The 27,985-nt window shown below is 41.9% G+C and overlaps 1 protein-coding gene across 2 annotated transcripts; it reads right to left on the bottom strand.

Moving 5' to 3' along the window:
• Positions 1-27,985, bottom strand: LOC121281974 (cytotoxic T-lymphocyte protein 4-like). Of its 2 annotated transcripts, none has more exons than XM_041195269.1 (5): positions 27,879-27,985; positions 27,276-27,623; positions 11,624-11,743; positions 5,201-5,289; positions 1-880 (listed from the first exon to the last, which is right to left on the bottom strand). In XM_041195269.1, the coding sequence occupies exons 1-5, from the start codon at positions 27,952-27,954 to the stop codon at positions 794-796; spliced, it is 720 nt and encodes a 239-aa protein (XP_041051203.1). In that variant the 5' UTR covers positions 27,955-27,985; the 3' UTR covers positions 1-793. The 2 variants fall into 2 exon arrangements, with proteins under 2 accessions (XP_041051203.1, XP_041051211.1); XM_041195277.1 differs by having other exon boundaries at positions 27,276-27,620.

Raw genomic sequence — 27,985 nt, 5'->3', positions numbered from 1 at the left:
TAAGGTAATGACTTTTAATGCTGCTATACATCAATTATTAGGACATCCTTAAGAATATAATGTTGAAATTTTCTCATTGATTTCCTTTCCTCAGGAGTACAATTCACTGTCTCTGGGCTTCAATGATGGCTTGGAGACCATCCTGCAACAGCGCAGCTTCGAACAAAAACTCAGGTAGGGCACTGCAACTTTCCATTGTATTACATTACTGCTCAAACACCACAGCACTGTGTTGATAGATTCCATGATCATGTTTGAATTAAAGCCCAAACTGTGAAAGGCAAAAAATGTTGTGTACACTCTTTTCACAAAATCACTGGGTTTGGTTTTATGTTAACCTCTAGTGATGGTATGAACCACTTTTCTCCCTCCACCAATCCCCCACCAACTTTTCTCTTTCACGAGTCTCCCCAGGCTACCGACCTTCTGCAGCTGAGAATCTGTCTCCATTCCATTCCCAAACGCCCCCTGGGAAGATGCTTCTGCACCATTTAGTGCCTCACTCCATAAAACACTCCACAAAACAGCTGACAGCAGAAAAGCAACAGAATGGGGAAATCAAGTCTTTGTTTCTCTGATCCATGGTGTTTAACACTGGTGCTCCAGCAGACCATACCACCTGACACAGCTTCTGCTAACTCATGGCAGGGTTCTTTCCCATCACAGCATAGCTTCCAGTCAGAGAGCAGCTGATGACTTTCAGTCTTGCTGAAATTTTGAAAAAGTTAAAATACGAGCAAAGTTTATTTTGAAAATACTTTTCTCCTTTTGCATAACGCAGGATGTGGAAAATTCAACTATTTGAGGCATTGCAACTGGTTCCTTTGTTTCCACCTTTGATTGCAAAATAGTCAAAAGATTGATACAACGATGAGTCTACCTGAAAAAGATAGGGAATTATTTATTAGTTGAATGGAACTCTCTAAGATAATCACCTAACCAACCACAATCTTTTCCAATGTGTTACTGAGGAAACAAGGAATGTTGGATTCACCCTCATTCCTAATCAATGGGAGGGATTTTTCAACCTAAGGCGGTTATGAGTTTACGAGTTTAAACCTTTTGCACCTCAAGCTCTTCTAAAATGGATTGTAATTTTCCATGAAACTTAGAACATGGCATGAAGCCTTTAAATTATGAAGGTAATTGTCAATTCCAGTTTGCATCAGGCATTGAGTTGTTCAAATTGCATCAACAAAGTTAAAAATGAAGAATTGAGCGATCTGGACGGTGCCACCACACTGCCCTGTCTTTTCTAGTCCACGAAGTTCACGAGTGATAGGATGAAGGTATTCTCTTCCTGTTAGCTAGGTTTGAGGCAATCTCAGATTAATTCCCAAAACAAAATCAAAATACTGCGGATGCTGGAAATCTGAAATAAAAACAGAAAATTCTAGGAATATACAGCAGGTTTGACAGCATCGGTGGAGAGAGAAACAGAGTTCCATTTCAGATCACAGCCTGTCATTGCAACCTAACATTAGAAATGTAATAAGATAAAAGCAAAAAGCTGCAGATGCTGGATAACCAAAACAAAAACAAAAGTACCTGGAAAAACTCAGCAGGTCTGGCAGCATCTGCGGAGAGGAACACAGTTAACATGTCGAGTCCGAATGACCCTTCAACGGAACTAAGTAAAAATAGAAGAGAGGTGAAATATAAGCTGGTTTAAGGGAGTGAGGTGGTGGGGTGGGACAAGTAGAGCTGGATAGAGGGCCAGTGATAGGTGGAGATAACCAAAAGATGTCACAGTCAAAAGGACAAAGAGGTGTTGAAGGTGGTGATATTATCTAAGGAATGTGCTAATTAAGGGTAGAAAGCAGGACAAGCAAGGTACAGATAGCCCTAGTGGGGGTGGGGTGGGGTGGGGTGAAGGAATCGAAAAAGACGATAAGGCAGAGATAAAACAATGGATGGAAATACATTTAAAAATAATGGAAATAGGTGGGAAAAGAAAAATCCATATAAATTATTGGAATAAAAGGGGGGGGGGTCGGAAAGTGGGTGGGGATGGAGGAGAGAGTTCATGATCTAAAATTGTTGAACTCAATTTTCAGTCCAGAAGGCTGTAAAGTGCCTAGTCAGAAGATGAGGTGCTGTTCCTCCAGTTTGCATTGAGCTTCACTGGAACAATGCAGCAGGCCAAGGATGGACATGTGGGCATGAGAGCAGGGTGGAGTGTTGAAATAGCAAGCGACAGGGAGGTCTGGGTAATGCTTGCGGACAGACCGAAGGTGTTCTGCAAAGTGGTTACCCATTCTGCGTTTGGTCTCTCCAGTGTAGAGGAAACCACATTGGGGGCAATGAATGCAGTAGACTAAATTGAGGGAAGTGCAAGTGAAATGCTGCTTCATTTGACAAGAGTGTTTGGGCCCTTGGACGGTGAGGAGAGGGGAAGTGAAGGGGCAGGTGTTGCACCTTCTGTGGTTGCATGGGAAGGTGCTGCGGGAGGGGGTTGAGGTGTAGGGGGTGATGGAGGAGGAGTGGACCAGGGTGTCCCAGAGGGAACAATCCCTGTGGAATGCCGCCGGGGGGTGAAGGGAAGATGTGTTTGGTGGTGGCATCATGCTGAAGTTGTCGGAAATGGCGGAGGATGATCCTTTGAATGCTGAGGCTGGCGGGGTGATAAGTGAGGACAAGGGGGGCCCTATCATTTTTCTGGGAGGGAGAGGAAGGTAAAGGTGTCCGGCCCATCTCCCGCACATCCGCCCTCACACCTTCCTCTCCCTCCTAGAAACAATGATAGGGTCCAAGGGCCCAATCACTCCTTTCAAGTGAAGCAGCATTTCACTTGCACTTCCCTCAGTTTAGTCTACTGCATTCGTTGCCCCCAATGCGTTCCTCTACATTGGAGAGACCAAACGCAGACTGGGTGACTGCTTTGCAGAACACCTTCGGTCTGTCCGCAAGCATTACCCAGACCTCCCTGTCGCTTGCCATTTCAACAGTCCACCCTGCTCTCATGCCCACATGTCCATCCTTGGCCTGCTGCGTTGTTCCAGTGAAGCTCAACGCAAACTGGAGGAACAACACCTCATCTTCCGACTAGGCACTTTACAGTCTTCCGAACTGAATATTAGTTCAACAATTTTAGATCATGAACTCTCTCCTCCATCCCCACCCCCTTTCCAATCCCCCTCTTTTTTTTTCCAATAATTTATAATAGACTTATCTCTTCTCACCTATTTCCATTATTTTTAAATGTATTTCCATCCATTGTTTTATCTCTACCTTTTAGCCTTTTTTGATTCCTTCACCCCACCCACCCCCACTAGGGCTATCTGTACCTTGCTTGTCCTGCTTTCTACCCTTAATTAGCACATTCCTTAGATAATATCACCACCTTCAACACCTCTTTGTCCTTTTGTCTGACATCTTTTGGTTATCTCCATCTATCAATGGCCCTCTATCCAGCTCTACTTGTCCCACCCCACCCCCCACCCCCCTTAAACCAGTTTATATTTCACCTCTCTTCTATTTTTACTTAGTTCTGTTGAAGTTTTTCCAGGTATTTTTGTTTTTGTATTAGAAATGTAATAGCTTTCCAAGAGGGGAAATGGGTTTTGGTGGAAAGACAACAGTAGCGAAAGTCTGTGATAGGGCGGAGACTGGTAATCTCTGCCACCAAACAACCCCACTCCGCCATTTTGTCTCCTTTTCTTTGCATGTGTTGGTCTTAACTTTGATTTCTTTTTTCTGTTCTCATATGTTAGCTCTTCATTATTCTGTCATTCACACCTCCTCTGGACCCATCTTTTGTTTCTTTACTTGTCCCATTCCCACTCATTTTGGCCTTGCACCCCTAACCCTTTTGTAATTTAATTTCTTCCATCTTCCACCCTATCACAGACCTTCCCTTTTGTCCTTTTCTCACCGTCCCCATTCTACCTGCTTAAAACCTATTACATTTCTAACATTTTCCAGTTCAGATGAAAGGTCAGGACCTGAAACATTAACATTGTCCCTCTCTCTGCATATGCTACCAGACCTGCTCAGTATTTCCAGCATTTTCTGTTTTTATCCCAGTTTCTAAGTTGCCCTTTCACAGTGTGAAGCTGTGGTTATTAACTTATCAGTAGCATTTAGAGAATTCACAAGGGTAGTTACTGTGGGAAATGCAGTAGTGGTGCTCTTCTGAGGTCAGAGGGGAATATTTGAAGGTTCTAATGAAAGGTTTAGAAGCCATTCAGATATAGATGTTTGTTTAAGTGTGTCACTTGTATGTCAAGTGAGGTTTTCCTAAGAATAATGGAAATGAAATTTGAACTAGCTTTCAACCAAATATAACCAAATATAAGATATATCTATACCAAATTGACAGAATGCTCAAGAAAAAATGGAGAAGCTTCAGCAAGTTGTCTCAGGAGACCAACATTCAAAAACCTCTACTGTACTGACCCAGATGGGTGAGAATCATCCAAGATTCAATACGAAAATGTCCAGAGCTCTTCAGTAATAAGCTGAACTAACTCTATATTTTTAGCATATCCAGTAGACTTGCTGTTCAAATCTGTTAACTTGTCAACTGTACCAGGTATCTAACTGTAAGCTAGCCAAGTCAACTTTATGCTAATTTTGGAATTGAGCTTAGTTTGTACTAGGTAGGCCCTAGCTGATTAATAATGGTCTGCATAATCTTTGCAAACTTAGGTTTATTGATTCTATCACTTAATATTTATAACACCTTGTGTACTATTTAATGTTTTAAACCAAACTGCTGCAAATGGATTATCTTAAGTATAAATAAAGAAATGCTAATTCACGATTTTGTTGTTTGACTTATTGGACTTTGGCAGGAAATGGCTCATTTACTCATTAGTATACTGGGCTTCTGAAGTGTAGTTGGTGGTATAAATATTAGAATGATTTCTACTGGCTAATATAAAACAGTTCCACTAAACAAAACCTAGGCATCAAATAACTACCTAGTCTAGATCACTACCATCTTCTCAAGGGCAATTAGGGGTGGGCAACAAATACTGGCTTTCGTGCTCCCAGAAATTAATATAAAAGCACCTGGATGTAAATCTTGAAGTGACATTTTGATAAAAATTTAAGGTGAAAGGGTTAAGGGTCCATTTTGCCCTTTTTTAAGCTAATCAAGGTTTATGGATTTATTAACCATTTCATTCTTAATGGATCCACATTACCCTAGGAAATTGGTAATATAATTGAATTGACTTTTGGTTCTGTAACATACCCATTGAGATGAGCCTCTTGAAGATGAGTTTTCCTCACTTCCTTCATTCTCATGGTTTTCTTCATGGATCTCTTCTCTCACAGCATCAGCTGGCATTTAAAAGGGGACAAAGGAAACCAAAGGATGGGTTATCCATGTTAATACACAAAACAGACAATAAGCTAAATGGTGCAAGACCCTAATTATTCAATACTAAGAACATTAGAAATAGGAGCAGGACCATACAGACCATACAGCCCTCGAGCTTGCCCCGCCATTCGTTACAATCATGACCAACCCTCAGTCTCATCTCCACTTTCCTGCCTGCTCCGCATATCCCTCGATTCCTCAAGAGGCTTAAAATTTGTCTATCTCATCCTTAAATACATATAATAATGCAGCATTCACAACCCTCTTGGGTAAAGAATTCCAAAGATTCACAATCCTTTGTGTGAAGAAATTTCTCTTCATCTCAGTCCTAAAGTACCATCTCCTTATCCAGCAGTGGTGTCCTGTGTTCTAGATTACCGGTCCAGGGCAAACAACCTCCCAGGGTCTATACCCTGTCAAGCCCATTCAGAATTTTGTATATTTCTGTAAAATCACCTTTCTAACTTCCAGATGCCCAATTTGCTCAATCTTTCATCATAGGACAACTCCCTCAACACAGGAACCATCCTAGTGAGCCTTTGCAGTATCACCTCCAATGCAAGTTTATCCAGATGTACTGTACTCCAGGTGTGGTCTAACCAAAGTCCTGCACAATTGTAGCAAGACTTCCTTATTCTTGTACTCCAATCCCTTTGCAATGAATGCCAATATGCTATTTGCCTTCCTAATTGCTTGTTGTATCTGTGTTACCTTTCGGTGTTCCTTGTATGAGCACACCTACATCTCTTTGAACATAAATGCGAAAAGTTTCATGACTTTTAAAAAATATTCTGCTTTTCTATTCTTACTATCAAAGTGAATAACCTCACTCTTCCCCAAATTATACTCCATCTGCCACCTTATTGCACACTCCCTTAACCTGTCCAAATATCTTTGCACTTTGTGTCCTCCATGTAGCTTGCATTCCCACCTAGCTTTATATAATCAGCAAACTTAGATACATTACTCTGTCTTTTTGTCTAAGTCATCAATATAGATTGAAAATGACCAGTTGACCCCTGCTCTTTGCTTCCTGCCATTAACCAGTCCTTTAATCATGCTAACTCCATAAGTCCATAACTTGCATATTAATCTTTTGTGTGCCATCTTATCAAATGCCTTTGGAAATCTACATCTACTGGTCCCCTTTTTTCTATCCTACTAGTAAATCCACAAACATCTTTAATAAATTTGCAAACACAATGTCTCTTTTGTAAAAGCATGCTGACTTTGTCTTTGACATCCTATGCTTTTCTAAGGGCATTCTTAAGATTTCCTTAATAACAGATTCCAGCATTTCCCAACTGATGACCGGCTAACTGGTCTGTAGATTTCTGTTTTCTATCTCCTTCCTTTCTTGAACAGCAGTGTTATCTTTGCTAACTTCCAATCCAGAGTGACATTCTAGAATCCATGGAACTTTGGAAAATAATAACCAGTGTACCAACTATCTCTGCAACTATTTATTTTAGAACCCCAGGATGTAGGCCATGAGATCCTGGGGATTTGTTGGATTTTAGTCCCTTAAATTCTCTAGTATTTTTTTCTCTGCTAATAACTACCAACTTAATTTCCTCACTCTTATTAGCCTCTTGGTTACCTTCTATTACTGGTTTGTAACTTATGTGTTCTACTGTGAAGACAGGCTCAAAAATACTTGTTCAATGTGTACTTCAATATATTTCACTGTGGGATTCTAGGGAGTCATTTAAAGACCTATCTGCCAGATTATACTCTGCAAAGATCCACAGCCCAGGTCCTCGACCCAAGCCCTGAAGACATCCCGGAAGAGGAATCTGCTGAAACCCCAATTGAAGACCCGTCATGGCGCTCACCCACACCCTTTACCAGCGCAGAGACACACACCTCGGTGGAACCTAGTTCTAGAGTAGCCTCAGGGTCACAATCTGGTGAGCGCATCACACTCTGATCCACAGAAGGCAATGGCAGGGACTTCCTAGGTTTCTGAGGAGGACTGCTGAAAGCCAGAAATTTTCTCAGACTGAGTCAGATGAGGAGCCTCCGGACTTGGTCAAAACTCAGCAGGAGCTGCAAAGGCAAGCCCGGGAACATCAGGAAGGGATGTCTGCTGCACTCTTCAGATTACAAGGCACATTGGAGGAGTCCCATCCGCCTTCAGTCTGAGGTGATAGCGCCAGGGTGGCGGCCGCCATGAAGACATTGGTCCTGCACTGCTGCATGGGCTGAACTCCATCACTGACGCTATAGTTGGCTTCCAATGGTGTCAATGTGACAAGGGTGCAGGGCAGCTCGATCTCACTCCAGCTTCCCTTCTCCTTAATGAGTCAGCCAAGGGCCCTCAGGCATCCATAGGGAGGAAGATCAGCAGGTGCACACCACAGGGCCATCCACCCAGGTGATGTGGGAATGACCGGCCCATTTGAATCCCCTCTTCCAGTGACCCCAAAAGCTCCAGCTCCACAAGTTGAGGAGGGTGTCTTTGCCACACAGCAGGACCCCGAAAGTAGGCCAAGGCCTTCCAGGTCCAGAGGACGCCCATCAAGATCATCACAGGCAGGGCGTAGTAGTCAGCAGGCTGCCTGCACCTCTGCTGTGGATGGCTGGGGAGCACCAAGACTTAGTGGCAGGGTTAGGAAGGTTAAGAAGGCACAGTTGTACAGCCTGGGCACTGGTGTTAATCACACGTACATAATGTTCATTATTGTAAATAAAATTCCAAGAATGTCTCCTTGCCTATGGCTCCTTGTTATGATGAGCAGCATTCATGTCACTCAGATGTGAAATTTTGACTCCTGCACAAGTTAAAGGCAGGAGTCTCAGTCCAGGGCACCTCCCTGTGCAGTGTGTAACCTTCAGACCAAAGCGATGGTGAGCATCACACTTACTGGACACATTAGCGATGCCTGCACCTCGATGGTGCTTGTCATTACTGCCAGAATGTCATGGGCAGACTTCACAGTGTTCTGTCATTCTCTCTGTGTGCTCTCAGCACATTTGAGGTGGGGTAGTCCCCATCTCTTCAGCAACTGTGTCCGATGACGGTGTGCTCCTGAAGGGGTCAGGTGCATTTAAAGTTTCACGGCTGTGTCTCCATGATATGACACTGATCACAAAGTGCAAGCGTGCTGCCCTCAACCAGACAGGTGTCAGATTTTCACAGAAGCAATGTGAAGATCTACGGAGTATCCTCACTGTATGTCGTCATCATCCTCCTGGAATCGAGCGACTATTAGGGCCTCCGCCACATCTCCATGACAGGAGCATTATCACAGAGGGTATGCGCGCTGTCACCAGCACGAGCATCATCAGCCATGTCCTCTGCGGGTAGACCTTATTTCCGAAGAGCCAACCCTGCAGCCTCTGTGGACCCTGGAAGACATCAGGGATCTGGGACCTGATATGGATATAGGGGTTATGAACACTGCCTAGGTACAGCGCACAGACCTGCAGGATGCGTTTGTGGTGGTTACACACCAGCTGAACATTCAGTGAGTGGAAGCCCTTGTAGTTGACATAGTTGACTTCTTGGTGCTACGAAGATCTGAGCACCATGTGAGCGCAGTCAATGCCACCCTGCACCTGTGAGAAACCTGAGATCTGGGCAAATTCCAGTGTGTTGCATCCTGGCTCACTTGTTTCCTGGCGAAATGCACAAAGTTGTGCCTGTGATGATGCCTGTGACCTCATGGATGCATTTGTGGGTGGAGGCTTGCGATATCCACAGAGGACACCTGTGGAGCCCTGAAAGGAGCCACTGGTGTAAAAATTGAGCACTGTGGTAACTTTCACAGCTACTGGCAGTGGATGCCCTTCATGTCCTCTTGGCGTAAAATCCTGCAGCAGGTGGCAGATGTGACCAACCAGTTCTCCAGACATGCACAGTCTTCAGTGATACTGGTTCTCGGTCATCTGCAGGAATAAAAGGTGGCGTCTATAGACACTGAGTCTAGCTAGGTACCGAACAGCGATGGCTCACTGTGGCTCTTCAGCAGCGTGAACAGGAGCCCCAGCCATCCTTTCTACCTGAGGGTGGTGCTCCCCCCTCTGCCCAGCCAGGCATCTCCGTCGCTGTCTTCTCCTTCGTCTCTGCTCTCTGCACGCCATGAGGCATACAACTAGGATACCAAGCTCCATGCTTCTGATATACTCCTCCTGCAGGATGAAAGAGAGATGTGTGTGTTAGCTTGGGTGTTTTAAGAACCTCTCTTGGTTAAGTCTGAAGGCCCCTTAATGCATCATAGAAAGTGCTGGCCACCACTTGGATGGCCAGAGTTTATTGTGCTGCATGGCTGCCCAAAACCCACCCACCTCCATCCCACTCCACCTGACCAATTGCCGGCAGCTTTGCCTATTGGACTGCATGCTGTGCTCTCAGGTGCAGGCATTCTCCTAACCCACACTGCAAGGCTGTGCTGTTAGCTTGAACCATGGGGGATGCTGGTCCAAACAGGGATGATGACATTGCAATGGGCTGTGAGAACCCCCAGCAGTGACTGCTCCATGGCCAGCTTTAGCAAGGAGATTGTACAAACGTGCCCAATCATCCAGCTTTTCTGCAGTCCACTAAAACGCTCAATAGTTTGCAGTCTGTGTCTGATAGCAAAGAGTTCTGGAGCATTTGGCGGTATTTTCAGGCCCCCGTGTTGCTTGAGTGGGCCTCAAACCTGAATATGTGGTGCCTCAACTTGAGTTCCAACAGGCAATCCTGGAGAACGCTGCGCCACATTACTGTGCACTCATGTCCGAATTCCCCTCGAAGTGCAGCTCACCAGGCGCACACCTTACAAATGCTGTTGTGAAACACATTGTCGTAACTTGGATAATCCAGCATGGGGGTATGATTCTGGCAAGCCAGGTTTATATTGCCATCCAGATGTATTACAATGAAATTCCCAACGTCCAGCAGTGGGAAATGTGGACCACCCTTGATGGGCAGAGCAGATGGTTGCAAACGTGTTTCACGGCGGTGTGAAACTGATTTTTGGCCTTCCCACCTTATTGTCCGCACATGCCCATCATGACACCCAAGGCCAGAGGTGACAGAAAATTCCGCTTGTAGTCCAGATATAAGTGCACATCTAGCCACCAGTTACCAGGTAGCAATAACACTGTGGGAAAGATTGGAGTCCACATTACGCCATTGAAACAGACTTTGTGGCACTGAGAAAGAGAAAAATATTGAAAAGAACGAAAAAATTAAAATTGATATCGACTAGAGACCACAGACTTTCGTGCTCTCCTGCAGTAACTCCACCAAATGTTATGGTATTGGAGCAAGGTTAGCCCACGGATATTTAACTCCCATCCAGCAATCTTAGGAATCGGTAGAAATTGTGAGTAGATCAAAACTCTGATACATTTGATCATTTAATTTTTTGATGAATAAACTGTGTTTCACAATCAAAATAAATAAAATCCAAGGTTTAAATTTGATAAGTAAAATGTTAATTAACAACACTATTTAAGCCAAGCCAGCAAGTTTTATGAGTCTCAGGAAAACTCAAGTTAAGAAAGAAGGTGAACACTGGAATTAAATTCATCCAAAAGAGAAGAACATGGAACCATTCACATCTGAAATTAAACCGATTTTAACAACTGTCACTAGCCATCCAAAAATTAGAATTTGTAACATATTGCAGGAATAGATACAGCGTTTTAAAAAAAGAACTACTGTATTTCAGTGACAATGGATGGTTGTTTTGTCAGACCTTTTCCCACTCCGCTGCTATTACCTTGCCAGAAATGTGGTGGAAGTCCTATTTACTTACGTAAATGAGATTTATGCCACACTACTGCCGAGGTTACAACAATGGAGCAAGAACAGTTCCGAGGAATATCCTAGAAGAAGACTAGGTATTGTTTGAATGAACAAAGGGTTGCAGCACAAGCTGAGTTAGTGCACAACGAAATGCCCAAGAGAGAGGTTCAGATCTATGGGTTCAACATGTCCTTTATTGCACATCCACAGGCTGGTGCATGTTTGAAATGTAAAGTAATGATCATTTATAAATTATGCAAATACTTCTCTGTAGAACATTGGCCATTAGATAGGGAATGTATACTACATTAATGTGAGCACTTAGCCCAATACAGGCATCCAATTCAGACAGCACACTTTCATTTGTTGTGCGCTTGTAGTAAAAGTAATGTGTTGTGACAAATAAGGGGAAAGAGAAGTGCCCTAATTTGCACCATGCAAATGCATTTGTTTTCTGTGCTGCGAACCTGAATACAATTGTGACCCATCAGTTCAACTGCTTTTAAGTTTGAAAATCATATTTTGCTTTTAAGAAATGCTTAGTAGTTACATACCTGGCATCATTGCATTTCTCTGACTTTTTTGTCGTTTCTTGTAATATAAAATTGCAGCAACTAATATCACCAACAGTAACAAAGCTCCCAGCTCAGGCCTATTATTAGCTTTGTTCTTGGCTATAAAAATTGAAGAGAAAATAATACTTTATTGGAAGCGGACACAAGTTTCAAATCTGAATTGGATATCTGGATTAACATTTTGAACAGAATAATTAATTGACAAAATAATAAGTGAGAGTTAACATTTCCTGAACCTTAGCACAGAAGAAATCACATTGGTTTAGTTCCAGAGGCCTCTGCCTTTGCAGATCATACAATTCAGTATTCTCCTATGGTCATTCAAGCTATCCAACAGATTTCAAAATTATCAAATGGAAAGTAAGACATCTAAACTATAGCCCCATCTGTCAAAAAGGAATAAAATGAATTTTTAATTACAAGCTGTGTGAACGCATCTTTTGAATATTATGATATTCCAAGAATTATAATTAACTACAATATGCTTTTGATCATTCTCAATTTGTGACAATTTAAAATAATTAATTCTTATTGGATTGTGAACATTGACATTATTGAAGGAACTAGCATTAGAGTTCTTGAGCCCAGTGGTGTGAGAGAACAAACAAACAGTTGTAACAGTTGTACCTTTGGTTAATCATTCCAATTGTACTGGTGGTAATTTAGGCCTCCGATACTGTTAAACTCTATAACTTTTTCCATCATTGGATGTATGGAATTAAATTTAATAAGTTACATTCAAGATCCCAAAAAAATAGCAGGAGTAGACCATCCAGCCCACCAAGCCTGCTCTGCCATTCAATAGTTCAGAAGTTCTGAAGATGAGTCATACGGACTCGAAATGTCAACTCTGTCTTTCTCTCCACAGATGCTGTCAGACCTGCTGAGTTTTTCCAGCAACTTTATGTTTTTGTTTCAGATTTCCAGCATCCACAGTGTTTTGCCTTTATCTTAGTGACAGTATGGAGAACTACTCAGCTATGTGCCATCCACAAAAAAGACACACAAGAAGAAATGCCACAAAGTCAGATAGATGGAAGAGGAACAGAAGGAGAAAATGGGATGTGGAATTTAAACGTGAGAAGAGTAAGCACAGTGAGCGCTCTGCAACAACTCTCAAGTGTGGTTCTTAGGCCACAAATCATTGCATGATGATAGAATGGGGATGGCAAAGTTTTAAGCACCCAAGTCAACTGAAACAAAAATAAGGTCACAGAAATATAGAGAGGTTGTGAGAAATTCCTCAGATAATGGAGTGGTCCATGTCCACGTGTAGCAAGACCTGGACAACATTCAGATTGGGTTGATAAGTGGCAAGTAATATTCATGCCACACACAAGGTTAGACAATGACATCTCCAACAAGGGACAGTCTAACCACCTCCTCTTGACATTCCATAGGATTACCATTGCTGTAATCCCCAGCACCAACATCCTTGGGTCATAACTGACCATAAACGTTAACTGAACCTGCTATAAAAATACTGTGGCTACAAAAGCTGGTCAAAGGCTGGGAAAGCTGTTATGTGATTCATCTGCTGACACCACAAACCTTTTTACCATTTATAAGCATAAGATGGAGTACTTTCCAGTTGCCTAGATGAATGCAGGTCCAACAACACTTAAGAAGATCAACAGCATCTCTGGACAAGCAATCTGCTTGATCAGCACGCCATCCACCATCTTAAACATCACTTTCTCCACCACCAGCACACAGCGGTTGCAGTGTGTACCGTCTACAGGATGCGCTGCAACAACTCACCACGGCCCCTTCAACAGCATCTCCCAACCCACGATCTCTACCACTTAGAAGGAAAGGGCAGCAATTTCATGGGAACACCACAGCCCCCAAGTCAGACACCTTAACTTGGAAGGATATCTCTGTCCCTTCACTGTTGCTGAGGCAAAATTCTGAAACACCCTCCTTAAACAGCACTAATGACGTACCTACTCTAAATGAGCTACAGCGATTCAAGAAGGCCACTCAGCACCACCTTCTCAAGGGCAATTAGGATGAGCAACAAAGCCTTGCCAGCAATACCCACACGTCATAAAAGAATGAAAAAAAAGGAAACAGAATTTGAAGTGTTTGCAACACAATGAGCCAAGGAATCCAAAATAATTAAAGCCGGCATGTGATAGATGAGGAAGTGATGCAGTATATATTATATATGGTGATGGAGAGAATCAATGGAAACCAAAGATATTAATGGACGAGGTTGAGGAATACTCAACATGGCTGAAATATAATTTTAATTTAATGCACCCAGTTGGAAACTGATGAAATTGGATTGACTGCCCAGTTTACACTCTGCTTAATTTTATTTTCCTGGCAGGTTAGGTTGTAAAGATCCCCATATACACAAAAGACATGTTTAATACCAGGTTTCAAGTTCAAGGAGAAAACTCTGTCTATGTGAAATAATCTTACAAACAAAAGGCTGTTGCTGTTAAACAGTCTTGTTGAGGAAAGAATTACAGACATACAGGCAAATGAAAACAAAGGTCAGAAAAGGACCAGTCACCCATCAAGATTATCTTATATCATCACAATCCAATTTATTCACACATTAGCCCTCATCTAACTGACCCCCCACCACCAATCAGTCACACAGTATTATCACACCTAAAGATCACAGCAGAATCAGATTACTGAAAACAAACAGGTTCACGTTTAAAGAAAGCAGGCGACTACAATTTATGTAGATATAGCCACAACATCTATCCAATACTTGCAGTATAGTAGGCAACTTGAGTGCAGTAGAGCTGCCACATCTTAGAATGGAAAAACAAATCAGATCAACTTGGTCAGCCACAGGTAATGAACTATAAGCATTGTGGTCATTCACAAGACAGGAAAAAAATGTATATTATAAAGAACATTAATACAGAAACTGCAGCATGGAAACAGGCTATTTGGGCCAACTAATTGGCATTTATCTTCCATACAAGTAGCAGTCCAAATGCAGTAGAGCAACCTTGTTCCTAAATCCCTTTCTTATCCCATTGCTTCAACCACCTATCTAATCTAATTGGGAGGGTTAAGTTTTGCCCAGGATACAGGAATATGAACTCCTACTCATCTTTAAATACTGCCATGGGATTTTGCATTTCACCCTGAGTTTGGCATCTCAACCAAATGGCAACACTTTTAGTACTTGAATGAATTGTCAGCCTAAATTCTGCACTCAAGTTAAGGAGGTGGGTTTGAGTGGGTGTGAAATTACACCACGTTAATAGACTGCAAAGCCTAACCAGCATCACCCTCATATAAGAATTTAAAAGAAAGTTCATAGAATGGTAGAGCAGTCTGAGAACACAAATTCTATTACATGAATGTAATTTAGCCATGAGATTATGCTGAATGGATATTCAACCTCAAGATAAGAGTCATGAAACTAACTTTTTTTTTCATAATATTTTTCTGGTCTATTGTGAAGTGGGTTTATGGGGGTAAGTGCAGTTGGGTCTGTGTATGATTTAATTACATTTTGTAGTCAAGCAGACTACAAGCTTTAAATCATCAAAAGAAGCTAAGTGCTTGGCATGCTAATGAGCAAATATGAATGCTGGCTTAGCATGTAAGATGTGAAGGGAATTTGCATTTTTAGATAAATGAATGGATATTTGGATTTCAAAGGGATGCCTGTCTGTTTACAATTGGCCAAATATGCAAGGCTAAGGAATGTGTTTATTTTTCCCAAAAGTTACTGGCAATGTTGGCACCATGAAAGTTATGATGTTATGAGGAAGATACAGTTTCAAAGACATATGGAAGATTTACATATTAAAAAGAAAGAAACATATATAAAGGAGAATGAGAGGTTATGTGTCAGAAGGCCAGGTAAGATCTAACAGGATTGTGTGTAAAGCCTTAATCAGGCCTCCGCATGTGTGCTGTCTTACAAAACTGGAGTTGGGGAATGCCATTTGGAATTCCATTGTCCAGGGTATTCTGTTAACATGCTGAGTCTGTTTTAAACCAAAAAAGTATTTCAAACATTGCCTTAAAAGGGAGTGTAACTGGGGGTCAGGCTAATTGGGAATTTTAGGAATTATAGTGGTAATTGTAGTCTTATGTATGTGCTTGAAATCTTTTGTTTCATTAATAAATATTTTAAGTTTTTAAAAAAATCCTTAAAGGTCTTTGTGGACTTATTACTGTCTGAATTCAGTGCACCCATCTTGTAATAAATACATATTGCAAAACTGTTGTGATAGCGTAACCAAGTTTCCCTCGCGGATTTGGTCTGCCTGGCACACATCGTCTGCCACAATGTAACAATAAGCAACAGAATTATTAATTTTACCTGAGACTCTAGAATTCAATGTAGTGCTAACCATGGTCAGTCTAAAGAAGTTGAGTATAATAATGATCAAATCAAATGCAAAGTTGGTGATGAACTGTGTATAAAACATCAATTTGATAAGGAAATGTAAAGTGATGAATGATTATAAAGATAAATATCAAAGTCCAAAACTTCAAATTTAGAAATGGTGGCTGGAAGTTTTTTTTTACAGAAGCGATAGCCCCAGGGCCACTCTACCTCCGCAAGGCTAGGAAGCCACAACCTGATTTTATGGTTGTCAGGCTGTTATGTGCCTAAGATCATGGCTTTCACTCCATCTAGAAGGATGTCCCATCTCTCAGAGTTGCCAGCCAATCAGATGGCTGACACCTCTCCAATCCCAGCAATGCCACTGGGAGTGGTGGCCACTGCTGGGGCTGCAGCAATTCACTATGATGAGCAACATGAAGGCTGGATCCCTGGGTAAGTCAGGGCCGGGTACCGGGATTGTAAGGCCGAGGGCAGAGCAAATGGGGGCTGTGGTCCGCGTGGGAGGGGCCTCCGTTGGGCAGATGGGAACCACTTCCCAAACCCACTGGCAGGGGCTTCACCATGTACACCCCGTGCCACTGGTAAACTACTGTAATGGTGGGAGGAGACCCTTGAGGGGCCATTAATTGGCCACTTAATAGCCCCAGTTGGCCAAAGGGCGGCTGCGGCCACCCAACACCTTCTGCTTCATTGGTAAAAGTCTAGGAGGCATGACATCACCCACTGTTCCACTACGATTTTTTGTTTTACTCGTTCATGGGATGTGGGCGTCATCCAACCCTAATTGCCCTTGAGAAGGGGGTGGTGAGCTGCAGCCCTTGCGGTGCATGTACATCCAAGTGCTGTTAGGGAAGGAGTTCTCGGATTTTGACCCAGCGACAGTGAAGGAACAGCGATATATTTCCAAGTCAGGATGGTGAGTGACTTGGAGAGGAACTTCTAGGTGGTGGTGTTCCCATCTATCTGCTGCCTTTATCCTTGTAGATGGTAGTGGTCGTGGGTTGGAAGGTGCTGTCTAAAGAGCTTTGGTGAATTCTTGCAATTTTTCTCATAGATGGTTCACACTACTTCCACCGTGCATCGGTGGTGGAGAGAGTGAATCTTTGTGGATGTGGTGCCAATCTAGCAGGCTACATTGTCCTGGATTGTGCCAAGCTTCTTGAGTGTTGTTGGAGCTGCACTCATTCAGGCAAGTGGAGAATATTCTATCACACACCTGACTTGTGCTTTGTAGATGGCGGACAGGATTTCGGGACTCAGGAAGTGAGTTATTTGCCATAAAATTCCTAGCCTTTGACCTGCTCTGGTAGACACGGTATTTATATGGCAAGACCAATTCAGTTTCTGGTCAATGGTAACCCCCGGGATTTTGATAGTAAGGAATTCAGTGATCGTAATGCCACTGAATGTCAAGGTGCAATGGTTAGATTCTCTCTTGTTGGAGATAGTCATTGCCTAGCATTTGTGAGGCGTGAATGTTACTTACCACTTGTCAGCCCGAGCCTAAATATTGCCCAGGTCTTGCTGCATTTGGACATGGACTGCTTCAGTATCTGAGGAGTCGCAAATGGTGCTGAGCATGGTGTGATTATTAGCAAACATCCACACTTCTGACCTTATGATGGAAGGAAGGTCATTGATGAAGCAGCTGAAGATGTTTGGGCCTAGGACACTACCCTGAAGAACTCCTGCTGTGCTGTCCTGGAACTAAGATGATTGACCTCCAACAACCACAATCATCTTCCTTTATGCTAGGTATGATTAAAACCAGCAGAGAGTTTCCCCTGATTCCCAATTACTTCAGTTTTGCTAGGGTTCCTTGATGCCACACTTCAATTGCTGCATTGATTTCAGGGGCAATCACTCTCACCTCACCTTGGGAGTTCAACTTTTTTGTCTATGTTTGAACCAAGGCTGTAATGAGGTCAGGAGCTGAGTGGACCTGGCAGAACCCAAAAGGAGCATCAGCGAGCAGGTTATTGCTAAGCAAGTGCTGCATGATAGCACTGTCGATGACCCCTTCCATCACTTTACTGATGATGGAAAATAGACCGATGAGGCGGCAATTGGTGAGGTTGGATTTGTCCTGCTTGTGTGTGTACAGGACATACCTGGGCAATTTTTCACATTGCCAGGTAAATGCCAGTGTTGCAGCTGTACTGTGACAATTTGGCTAGGGGCATGGCAAGTTTTGGAGCGCAAGTCTGCAGTATTATTGCCAGACTATTGTCAGGGCCCAGAGTCTTGCAGTCTTGACACGGGACCAAACAGAGTCAGGTGGGAAAAAAATGCCAGCTGGAACTCAGATTTGGCATTTCCCATCCCCATTTCGTGTGCCGGCCATTTTCATCAGTGCAAGAAAGGGGGCGGCATCATGAGAAATGGTGGTGCAATTGCCATTGAGTTGAGAGCTGAACCAGTAACTCCAGGATTTTCATGTCAGGCAAATTTCCGAAGACTGTCTAAACCATGGCAGCACAGTGCATTCAAGAACAACCTGGGAGGTTGGAAAAGTTTGGAAAGTGTGCAAGTAAACAAATCTTTGCAGGAATAGCCCAGGGAAAGTGCTGGAGTTGCGCTGTTGGGGAAAAGGCAGGGGTGAGCTCCTTGGTAAGTCAAGGGCAGGTCCAAAATATGCCACCAATGGGGCATTCAGCCAGGTTTGCAGAAATTCTATCGAAAGGAAGGAGGTTGCACTATAAATGGGTGCAGCTCCTTTGCGCCTGCAAGCAACTGAGGCAGCAGAGCAGCAGCGTCACATGGCGTGAGAATTAGTCCCTGGGCATCAAGAGGGCAAGCTTCAGGAGCCAAGGTCAAGAAGGGGGAGCCGAGAACACCCTGAGAACCAGGTCAACCGCAACAGGCTCACCTACCTGGAAATGTCCGAGCGCCGGTGCAGGAGGAAACTGCAACTCTCCAGGGAGATTGTGACTGACATCTGTCCTCTCCTTAATGACAAATTGTCACCTAGAACAACTCATCAACAAGCCCTGCTGGTAGCACTGAAGGGGACAGTGGCCCTCAAACTCTTGACCGTATGATCATTTCAGGGTTCTGCTGCTGACCTCCATGACATTTCTCCGTTGGCTGCTCACCGCTGCATTCATGCCATCACAGATGTCCTTTCACAAGGATCACTGACTTCATCAACTTCCCCACGGATGCGGCCTCACGAGCTTTGAAGGCAATGGATTTCACCATAATAGGTGACTTCCTCCAGGTCCAAGTTGTAATTGACTGTACCCGTGTTGCCATCAAGGCACTCACAGTTAAACCTGACAGGTTCAAAGGAAGGGTTACCATTCCATCATTGTTCAGCTGGTGTGCAACCACAGAAAGAACTTCCTGCACGTATGTGCATGTTTTCCAGGCAGCTGCCAATTTATACTCAAAGAGTCAAGACTGCCTCAGCACTTTCACCCCATCCTCAGTTATGTGGATGGATTCTGGGTCACAAGGGTTACCCTCTAAGGAATTGGTTCCTAGCTCCACTGATGGATCCTCAAATGCAGCCCCATCATTGGTACAATGAGAGTCACCTACGTGGCAGGACCCTTATTGGAGCATTACATACATATCTGCAAAGGTATCCAGCAGGGCTGTAATATGCTGTATGCTGCAGAACATTTGTGGAGAGTGACACTTGCAGAGGCAGAGCATAAGGAAGGCTCCATATCGTTGGAAGAGGAGGACTGCAAGTTAACTTTTCACCTACAGTGCTTGTTACTTAATGCGTGGAGGGCCCTACTCGGCTACCTTACAAATATAGAACTGGAAAGGGAAGGTGTATTGAATCAAAATTCCCTCCTTACACAAATGCCACAAATGACAAAGATTACCCCATTACTATGTGCATAGTATATTGTCTCCCAATGTTATAAACAACACTTGAGTGAGATTATAACAGAAAGTGAAAAAGATCAGTCATTGCAAAAGTTTGATCCCAGCAGGATTTTCCTTCACCAAGCGGTAGATTTTAACTATGGGCAGCTGACCAGCAGAGTGCACCAGCTGGCTGCCCATTAGAGCTATTTTGAGGCCACATTACCATAATACTAATGGTTCTTTAAAAGTTAGAAAGTTCTTGTGTCTACCAGTCTGAGGAAAAACAGCAAAACCAAGAGACTGAAAATCCAAAAACTTAGCAAAAATTGACTTGTTCTGATCTCAAACATTGCCACAAATTGAAGATATAGTTAGCCAATATACATATAGACATAAAGCACACAAAGAGCAAAAGAAAACATTCCAGCAAATTCCAGTCACAGAAATTTGGGACTGATGTACTTCATTTCAAGTCAACATTTAATAAGGGCTATTGCTGAATTTCTACATACCAAGCATTGAAATGTGATGGTATATTGAAAGCAGATGTTTGCAAGGCTGACAGAGCAGACTCAGAAAAAGGACTACAGAGTCACAGAATTTTAACAGCACAGAAGGATGCCTTTCGGCCCATTGTGTCTGCACCAGCTCTCCAAATGAGCATTATGATCTAGTGCCATTGCCCTATCTTTTCCACATACCCCTGCACATTATTTGAATGGAAACAATCATCTAATGCCCTCTTGAATGCCTCGATTGAACCTGCCTCCACCACACTTCCAGGCGCTGCATTCCAGACCCAATCCATTCATTGTGTGAAAAGTTTTTTCTCACGTCATGTTTGCTTCTTTTGCAAATCACTTTAAATCTGTGCCCTCACGTTCTTGATCCTTTTTCATGCAGGAACAGCTTCTCCCTATCTACTCTGTCCAGCCCCCTCATGATTTTGAACATCTCTATCAAATCTCCACTTACCCGCCTTCTCTCCAAGTAGAACAGAGTCCCAACCTTTCCAATCTACCTTCATCCCTGAAGTCTCTCATCCCTGGAACCATTCTGCACTCTCTCCAATGTGTTCACATCCTTCCTATGGTGTGGCGGTCAGAACTGTACACAATACTCCAGCTGAGGTCTAACGAGTATTCTTTATAATTTCAACATAACCTACCTGCTCTTGTATTCTATGCCCCTATTAATAAAGCGCAGAACACTATATGCTTTATTAACTGCTCTCTCCACCTGTCTTTGCCACCTTCAATAATCTATGCACATATACACCCAGGTCTTTCTGCTCCTGTACCCCTTTCAAAATTTCACCCTTTATTTTTTATGTTCTTCCTACCAAAATGCATCAACTCATACTTCTCCACATTGAACTTAATCTGCCACCTATCTGCCCACTCCACCAACTTGTCTATGTCCTCTTGAGGTTCCACACCGTCCTCCTCACAGTTCACAACACTCCCAAGCTTCATATCATCCTCAAACTTTGAAATTGTACCCTGCACACCAAGATCTAGATTATTAATATATATCAGGAAAAGCAAGGGTCCTAAAATCGACCCCTGGGAAACATCAGTACAAATCTTCCTCCAGCCCGAAAAATATCTACTGACCATTACTCTCTGCTTCCTATTTTTCAGCCAATTTTGTATCCACATTACTACTATCCCTTTTATTCCATGTGCAGTAACTTTCCTCACAAGTCTGTCGTGTGGCACTGTATCAAATGCCTTTTGAAAGTCCATGTACACCACATCAACAGCATTACCCTCATCAACCTTTTCTATTACCTCTTCAAAAAACTCAAGCAAGTTAGTTAAATGCAATTTCCCTTCTAGAAATCCATGCTGGCTCTTCCTTATCTACCCATATTTTTCCATGTGACTACTAATTCTATCCTGAAAAATTGTTTCTAGAATCTTGCCCCCAACTGAAGCTAAACTGACTGGTCTGTAATTGCTGGGCTTATCCTTACAATCATTTTTGAACAAGGGCGTAAATTTTGCAATTCTCCAGTCCTCAGGCACTACCCCTGAGTCTAGGGAAGACTGAAAGATTATGGCCAGTGCCCCTGCAATTTCTACTCTCACTTCCTTCAATATCCTTGGATGCATCTCATCCGGTCCTGGTGCCTTGTCAACTTTAAGTACCAACAGTATATTTAACACTTTCTCTTTATCAATTTTGAATCCTTCTAGTGGCAGAGTTTCCTCATCTGTCACCATGCCTGGGTATCATCTTCCTCTCTGGTAAAGACAGATGCAAAGTATTCATTTAATACTTCAGCCTTGGCCCCTTCATCCATGTGTAAATTCCCTTTTAGGTCCCTAACTGGCCCTACTCCTCCTTTTACCACCCTTTGCTATTTATATACCTATGGAAGACTTTGGGATTGCCCTTTATGTTGGCTGCCAGTCTTTTCTCATAATCCCTCTCGCTTCTCTAATATGCTTTCTCACCGCCCTTCTGAATTCCTCTTGGTTCTCAATTGTATTTTCTACTTGGCACCTGTCATAAGCGCACTTTTTCTTTTTTATCCTAATTTCTATCTCCCTTTTCATTCAGGGAGCTCTGGATTTGTTTCCCCTATCTTACCCTTTCGATGGAATATACCTTGACTGTGCCCAGAACAATTATTTTTTGAAGGCAGCCCATTGTTCAGCTGCAGTTTTTCCTGCCAACCTTTTGTTCCAGTCTATCTGGCCCAGCTCCGTTTTTGCCCCATTGAAGTCAGCCCTCATCCAATTAATTATTCTTCCTCTGGATTGCACATCATCCTTTTCTATCATCATCCTAAAACATACAATACAATGATCACTGTCTCCTAAATATTTCCCGCTGACATTTGATCTACTTGGCCCACCTCATTTCCAAGAACCCAGTTGGATTGGACACGTACTTCTGTAGAAAATTCTCCTGAACACATTCTAAGAGCTTTTTCCTCTCTCCGCCCTTTACACTACCCACTGTCCCAGTCCACAGTGTGGAGTTCAGAAAATGAGCAACATCTACCAATTCAAAAATACAATCTCTTCAAAAAATCGTAGGAAATTGTTCAAATTGCAAAAATGAAAGATGATGTTAAATGCAAAAGGCCTGGATGCATACCAAACCTTTCTTGGCTTTCCTAACAAAGCTGTTGATGGTACAATGTAACCAGCACTATTGATGAATGGACCATCATTGAACAAAACCATTTACAATCTCAAAAGAACTGCTGCTCAAAGCAAAAATTGCCAAATATGTTAATGATTTAAAAAAACTATTTATCCACTTGTTTGTCCTTTTAAGAACCACAGTGGATTTAACTCCTTTTGATGTTTCTAAGTGGGTCATTCCATGTCCTTACAACCCTCCACATGAAAATGTTTCTTCTAACTGCTCCCTTTGCTATTTTGTTGATGACCTTGAAGTTGACATTTAAACAAACATATTGTATCTATAAAGCACAGTCAGACTGGAAAAGTGGGCAGGTGGATAATGTATGAACGTGAGCATTACTTGCCAAGTAATTTCCTGTTCCCTTCTCTCTCCCTAATAGGAATCATCTGTCTCTCCTACACTGTTTCTCTGTAATATGTTTGAGTGCTATTTAGCACATTTAATGCAGTAAAACATTTCCAGGTGTTTAACAAGAGCGGTATGAATATTAACATTTTTGACACTGACATAAGGAGGAATCAGGAGAAATAACAAATGAGCTAGGTTTTAAGGAACATTTTAAAGATTAGAGAGAGGTTAGAGACCATAAACTGAACTGGACAGGCCATGTAAATACTATGGCTACAAGAGCAGGTCAGAGGCTAAGAATCCTGTGGTGAGTAACTCACCTCCTGACTCCCCAAAGCCTGTCCACCATCTACAAGGCACAGGTCAGGAGTGTGATGGAATATTCTCCACTTGTCTAGATCAGTGCAGCTCCAACAACACGCAAGAAGCTTGACACCATTTAGGACAAAGAAGCCACTTGATTGGGACCCCATCCACAAACATTCACTCCCTCCACCACCGACACACAGTGGCAGCAGTGTGTACCTTCTACAAAATGCCCCTTATCTGTCCATAATGTGGAATCACTTTTTTTTTAAAAAGGTAAAGAGGTGGAGAAGATTAGGGAGGAAATTCCAGAGTTTAAGGCCAAGGCAACTGACTTCATAGCTGCAAATGGAGTGATTAAAATCTAGGATGCATAAGAGGTCAGCATCCGTGATCCCAAAAGTTGGAGGAGGCTACACGGATAAGGAGGGCTGAGCCATGGGGAAATTTGAAAGCAAGGATGATTATTTTAAAACTGAGGTACTGTTGAACAAGTAGCAGTAAAGGTCAGCAATCACAGTTGTGTTGGGTGATTTAGACTTGGAGCGAGTTAAGATACGGGCAGCAGGGTTTTGGATGAGCACGAGTTTATGTATGATGGTAGATAGGAGGCCGGTAAGAGGAGCATTGGAATAGTCAAGTCTAGAGGTAACAAGGGCATGGATAAGGGTGTCACCTGCAGATGAGCTGAAGGAGTGTAGGAGTCAATCAATGCTAACGAGATGGAAGTAGGCAATCCTGGGGATGATGCAGATATTTGGTGGGAAACTCAATTTGGGATCAAACACAGCACCAAGGTTGCAAATGGTCTTGCCCAATTTAAGATAGTTTTTGGGGGTGGAAACAGCGGACAGGGAATGGAGTTTGCAGCCGGGCTCAAAGGCAATGGCTTTAGTCTTCCCAATATTTATTTGGAGGAAATTTCTGCTCATCCAACATTGGACATCGGACAAGCAGTGTGACAAATCAAACACAGTTAAGGGGCCAAGGAGGTGGTGGTAAAATGGAACTAAGTGTTGTCAGCATACAAGTGGAATCTGATGTTGTAGTTTAGACGATATCACCGAGAGGGAGCTTGTGGATGAGAAATAGGAAGAGACCGAGAATAAATTAAAAGTATTACCTTCAGAAAATTGTGTGTGTGTAGACCAGAAGTATATATTAAGATATATATTGAATTAGATTTAATTATATTCCCAAGATTTCTCCATAGGCATAGTAAAATGGCAAACATTGATCAGATGATGACTTGAAACGTCTGAGCAATATGAGGCAAGTTTAATTTAATGAAGCATCACCCACTCAAAGAAATGTATTTGATTTTTCCCTTTAAACATTTCCAAAGCACCATCATAAAACCATAATACTTCAGCAGAAGAGGAGGCCATTGGACCCTTATGCCTGTGCCAGTTTTGGCTTTTCAACTAGAAATGCCACTCTTATGTTATTCCATGCCCTCCTCCCTTAGCTTTTAATATTCTTCCAATTTAAATACTTTGAATGAAGTTATGGTCACTGCTTCTATAACCATTTGTGTTAAAGCCGTCTATGTCCTAACAATAATCCAGTGAATAAATAGGTATGTACAAAAGCTTAACTTGTTCCCATTAACGTAATTTCTTCTATTTTAACACAGGCTCTGAGTTAAACATTTGCATACTAATACTTGACGATAATGCATGAGTGAATAAAATGGCTTATACAATGTAAAATGATATTTAACATTACTAAACAGTTATATTACAAAAATAAAGCATGTGGATTAATTTCAGGAAAACTTTGTCTTCCATATATATTTTTTCTCTGCGCTTGTCAATAACTTTGCTCTGAGAATATTGGCTCTTCGGCTGGGATATTAGGTATTTCAAGGATTTCCAAGCAGGTTCCTTTGCTGTAGGCATTTGATAAAGTCTCTCATGAGAAACAGTTGAAAGTTGAAGCTCGTGGGATTGAAGGCAAATTATTGACCAGGTTAGGAAATTGGCTGAGTGGAAGGATAATGGACAGATACTCCAATTGGCAGGTTGTGATGAGTGGTGTCCCACAAGGATTTGTGTTGGGGCCTCAACTATTCTCCTTCAACTATTTGGTAATGACTGAAATGATGGAAACTTATCTAAATTTGTCAATGATACAAAGATAGGTAGTATTATAAGCAGTGTAGATGGGAGAATAAAATTACAAAGAGATATTAGTAGATTACGTGAATGGGCAAGACTGTAGTAAGTGGATTTCAATATTGGCAAATGTGAGGTCATGCGCTTTGGACATAAAAAGTATAGAACAAAATAAATTCAAATCGCTGATAAGCTAGAAACAGCAGAGGTCCAAAGACACCTGGGGGGTCCAATTATATAGATCATGAAAATGTTGTGAACAAGTACAGAAAACAAGAAGGATAATAAAATGTTGGCTTTTATACCTAGTGGTCTAGATACATGCAGGTAGAAGTCATTCATCAATCATACAAAACTCTGATTTGACCACATTTGGAATACTGTGAACTGTTCTGGGCATCACAATCTTAGGAAGGATATCTTGTCTGGGGAAAGAGTGCAGCATAGATTTGCTAGAATGACACCTGCACACCAAGGATTAAATTACAAAGAGAGATTTTACAAACTGGGGTTGTATTCCTTGGAATTTAGAAGGTTAATTGAAGTTTTCAAGATATTAAGGGGAACAGATAGAGTAAGTTTGGAGATACCATTTCTGCTTATTGGGGAATTTAGGAATAGGAGACATAGTCAAAAATCAGTCATGCAATTAGAAAACACTTCGTCTTGTAAAAGGTGAAGCATAGAAACAGAAACATAGGGTGGTAGAATTTTGGAACTCTTTTTCCAAAGCAGTATTTGATGATAGGTCAATCATTAATGTTAAAACTGAGGTTGATAAATTTTTGTTAACCAAGGCTATTAAGGAATATGGGCAAAGGTACCTGGAGTTAGGTTAAAGAACAGACATGATCTTATTCAATGGCAGAACAAGCAGTGAGTGTATAAATGGCTAGCTCCTGTTCTGATGTTCCTGTGTTTCTATGCCTTTTAAAATAAAACATTAGTAATAACTAGCAAGTGAAATTTATGCTTATGAAGAAATTAACTGTATGCAATCATTTCATCAGTTCACTTGGTGAATTCTGAACTGCATATGAAGGCTGGATTTGTTGGAAAGACTCAAAAGGTATTCACTGAAACATTAACTTTCTCTGTTATGTGCCTTCCTTTTTATTTCAGATGTACAACATTTGCAGTTTTCATCTTTGTGTTACATCTATCATTATAGAGTGGTTCTAGGACCTGATAATGATGTCCAATCATTTTGTCCATTAGACTTAATGTCAACCCCTTTGCACAATTTTGTATGATTTTCCAAACTAAGCCAATCGTATATGGTAGTGAAATCGAAACTATGAAGTTTATTGTTCTTGAAGTCTTTAACAAGATCTAGATAATAATTTGATTTGATAATAATATAAACATTATATTATTGATTCTATTGTTTCAAATTGATTCTTGATGGTTCTTTTATATTCAAATATCAGAGATATTGTCTAGGCAAGAGAGAATTATGATATTTGCACAGCAAGCATTTGAGCATTCCATGTAAGATAAAATGGACTTCATAATTTTAAGGGACCTTTACCTCGCACAGTTAATTTTGTTCCATTTCCAGAGCCTCTTCGAACTGGTGGTGGTATTTCAATATATATCTTACAGAGATACAATCCCGCATCTTCCTGAGCGATATTTTTAATTGTCAGTTTTGCTTTTGTTTTTTTTATGGTACAAGAGAGTCTATTGTCGTAAACTGGATTGACAGTCCAATTTGAACTGGTTGCATTGACAGTCCATTTTGAGTCTTTGCTCCAGTCTACCCTGATGTGTTCCACATGTCGTTCCTCTTCATAAAAGCACTCCATGTTGATGGACGTTCCCTCAACGACCTCTATTTCTGAAGGACATTGAGACACTTCAATCCTATCTGGTTCTGCTATTAAGGAAAGAAATTATTAATTTTTGATAATCAACTGCTTTTGTCTGAGAATGTAAAGAAGGTAAATTCCCTACCTACAAGATTAACATTTAAAAAAGAGTTTGTTTGAATATACGGAAGCTATTTTTTACAGTATTTACCCAAACATACTTAATATAAATAACACCCTAATTACATTCTGTTAATAAACTGTTTTAAGTAGCAGAACTGAATTGTGGCTGGACTTTAGAAAATGTAATGCTTTCAACTTACCTTCAGTTACTTGAAGCAACATATGTGTACACTGCAGTGCCAGTATTAACTGTAGGTAATTACCATTAAGGTTCATCTTGGCAGCAGCTGAGAATCAGCTACATCTG

This window comes from Carcharodon carcharias, chromosome 1, assembly GCF_017639515.1.
Source record: "Carcharodon carcharias isolate sCarCar2 chromosome 1, sCarCar2.pri, whole genome shotgun sequence".
NCBI classification, from domain to species: Eukaryota; Metazoa; Chordata; class Chondrichthyes; order Lamniformes; family Lamnidae; genus Carcharodon; species Carcharodon carcharias.
This window is presented reverse-complemented; position numbering and strand designations above follow the sequence as displayed.

What these genes read in the sequence shown, in the direction of transcription:
- LOC121281974 (XM_041195269.1), bottom strand. Translation starts at nt 27,954, where the DNA reads ATGAACCTTAATGGTAATTACCTACAGTTAATACTGGCACTGCAGTGT. An exon ending in GTTGCTTCAAGTAACTGAAG is followed by an intron (nt 27,624 to 27,878) that starts GTAAGTTGAAAG and finishes TTTCCTTAATAG; the next exon opens with CAGAACCAGATAGGATTGAA. An exon ending in CAAGAGGCTCATCTCAATGG is followed by an intron (nt 881 to 5,200) that starts GTATGTTACAGA and finishes TATCTTTTTCAG; the next exon opens with GTAGACTCATCGTTGTATCA.